Below are 2,881 nucleotides of genomic sequence, written 5' to 3'. Positions count from 1 at the left end.
TAACTCCAAGACTGGGAATTTTCCAAATGTAGATTGAGCCAAATTCCAGTCTGAACACATCTGTAGTATTTTCTCCATCAATGACGTTTATTCCCTGGGTCTCTTGTTAACATGGCCAATCATAAAGGACAAAATTAACAGGGACACAGAGCTACACTTTCCTTCAAGAATGGATTTCAGATTCTGATTCTTTAGTCTTAGCATTACCTTTGTGGTAAGTAAACATCTAATTCCCCTGCTGCTGAAGTTTAATCTTTTCTTTTATTCTCACCTAAAAGTCCTATTTGAGATGCTTTTGAGATTCCAGAGTTTGAAATTCACACCCTCAAACCCAATCTATAACTATGCTAAAAATAACTGCATGTCTGGCTTAATTATGCCTTCTGCATCTACTCTCATTTCTGCCTAAATTCGCTATCCACATCACATCCAGGGTCTCCTAATGCCGATGTACGCACACGCACATTTGCATAGACAGGCCCCACTTCATCTTCTAAAAGGCAGAAAGACCTCCTCAAAACCCAGCCACTCCCCACCTGTTTTCCCAACGTACATCCACAGTGAAGTTACCTGCTTCTCTACGCCTCCTCCACTTATTCAGCTAAGCAGAGGACAATAGTAACAGTTGACTGATTCGAAGTTTACTGAGCAAGCCAAAATGATTTTTTTTTTACTAGAATGCTCCTTAGGCAAGAATCTGTTAGTTTCCTCATATACTTACTGGAACTTTTCCCCACCAGCTGAGGGAAAATATGCAAATTATAAAACTTTTTCCTAAACAAGTGTCTTGAGACTTCATCAGAATTTACTTCTCGCCTGCAGGTATAAACAAAACCTGCATCACCCATAACGTTTATTATTTCTTACTCTCCAGAACACTATCAGCAGAGGGAATGTTCGACTACCTCCGGAAACGCTTTACCAGCCACATCAGAGAACGTAGCCGGCGAAGGGCAAGGCTTGTCTCTAAAGACGGAAGGTGTAACATAGAGTTTGGCAATGTAGAACAGTCAAGGTTTGTCTTTTTGATTGATATATGGACAACTATCCTGGATCTCAGATGGAGATACAAAATGACTATCTTCATTTCAGCATTCTTAGGCAGCTGGTTTCTATTTGGTCTCCTCTGGTATGTCGTGGCATACATACACAAAGATCTTCCAGAATTCAGTCCTTCCATAAATCACACCCCCTGTGTTGAGAATATCAACGGCCTGACTTCAGCTTTCCTGTTCTCCTTGGAAACCCAGGTAACCATCGGTTATGGCTTCAGATGTGTCACAGAACAATGTGCCACTGCTATCTTCCTGCTCATCTTCCAGTCTATCTTGGGGGTAATCATCAATTCTTTTATGTGTGGTGCCATCTTGGCCAAGATATCGAGGTCCAAAAACCGGGCTAAGACCATCACCTTCAGCAAGAATGCTGTCATCAGCAAACGTGGTGGGAAGCTCTGCCTCCTTATTCGGGTGGCAAACCTCAGGAAGAGTCTGCTGATTGGGAGTCACATCTATGGAAAGCTTCTGAAGACCACCATCACCCCAGAAGGAGAAACAATCATTTTGGACCAGGTCAACATAGAATTTGTAGTTGATGCTGGCAATGAGAATCTCTTCTTCATTTCCCCATTAACTATTTATCATATCATAGATAAGAACAGCCCATTCTTCCACATGGCAGCAGAAACCATTCTGCAGCAAGATTTTGAATTGGTCGTGTTTTTAGATGGCACTGTTGAAGCCACTAGCGCTACCTGTCAAGTGAGGACATCCTACATCCCAGAAGAGGTGCTCTGGGGTTATCGCTTCGCTCCCATTGTGTCCAAGACCAAAGAAGGGAAATACAGAGTAGACTTCCAGAACTTCAGCAAGACAGTGGCTGTAGAGACTCCTCACTGTGCCTTCTGTCTCTACAATGAGAAAGAAGCTAAAGCCAAGGAGAAGAAAGGTTATGACAATCCTGGTTTTGTCTTGTCAGAAGTTAGTGAAACCAGTGACACAAAAATGTAGTTCCAGATATTCATGGGACTGTATCTTTTTTCACAATGAATTCAATCTTGAGAGGATTAATAACTTAGTAAAACAAAAGAAACACAGGTTTGGTTTTACTCTAAAACAGCATTTATCTTCTCAAAAGCCTCAAATCAAAGAGGAACAGAATACCAGTGATCTCCAGAATACTATTTAACTACACTATATATATATTTCATAGAATTTATATTTTTATACCTATGGGACATTTTATGAAGCTGCTATGTTGGAATGTCCAACTCGCTTAAGTTCCCAGAGGCATGCAAGTCTTAAAAAGCCTGAAAAGATGGAGAGAAACTTCAGGACATGTTAAAGATACACAGCTGTTGGAATGAGAACATAAAAAGGGGAGACAGAAGGCAAAGCAAGAAACCTAAGGGACTTAGGAGCCAAAACCTCAATAAACATATGTTTCGGGTTGCCAAAGTCCTCTGTGAAAGGAGACTGGCTGTGGAATACTTGAGCACTTTTGAACATTTTGAAACAATTCCTTCTTTCTTTGAGGCTGGTACATCTATAGAAATGGAGCATTAAGGGATGGTCCATGCTTAGGAAGCTAGAAAAGACAAAGCTTGGGCCATCCTGCTGCATCTAGAACTCTGTAAAATACAACTTCTCTCCTGTGAAAGCCTTTGATTCCTTTCAGGGAAAAATAGCCAAGTTGAAAGAAAAAGTGAAAAAACAAGAAGAAGCAGAGACCCACTATGGGAGAAAAGGAATTTTGCAGCTTATTCCTAACTGTCTCACCCTTCAGATACTCTTCTCTCCACTTCCCCGGGAGCCGGCTAACTGTGAAATTAGGAAACATCTGAAGACAACTATCCAGAAAGAAGGTGAGCCACAGTGGGGTG

The 2,881-nt window shown here is 41.3% G+C and overlaps 1 protein-coding gene across 1 annotated transcript; it reads left to right on the top strand.

Annotated features, from left to right (window-relative positions):
• Positions 1-887: 887 nt before the first annotated feature.
• Positions 888-2,009, top strand: KCNJ1 (potassium inwardly-rectifying channel, subfamily J, member 1). Its single transcript, XM_009574288.1, has one exon. It carries the CDS (start codon positions 894-896, stop codon positions 2,007-2,009), a length of 1,116 nt encoding a protein of 371 aa, XP_009572583.1. The 5' UTR covers positions 888-893.
• The last annotated feature ends 872 nt before the right edge of the window (positions 2,010-2,881 follow it).

This window comes from Fulmarus glacialis, unplaced genomic scaffold (assembly GCF_000690835.1).
Source record: "Fulmarus glacialis isolate BGI_N327 unplaced genomic scaffold, ASM69083v1 scaffold14573, whole genome shotgun sequence".
Lineage (NCBI taxonomy): Eukaryota > Metazoa > Chordata > Aves > Procellariiformes > Procellariidae > Fulmarus > Fulmarus glacialis.
The sequence above is the reverse complement of the archived record's forward strand: the minus strand, read 5'-3'. Positions and strand labels throughout refer to the sequence as shown.

What these genes read in the sequence shown, in the direction of transcription:
- KCNJ1 (XM_009574288.1), top strand. Translation starts at nt 894, where the DNA reads ATGTTCGACTACCTCCGGAAACGCTTTACCAGCCACATCAGAGAACGT.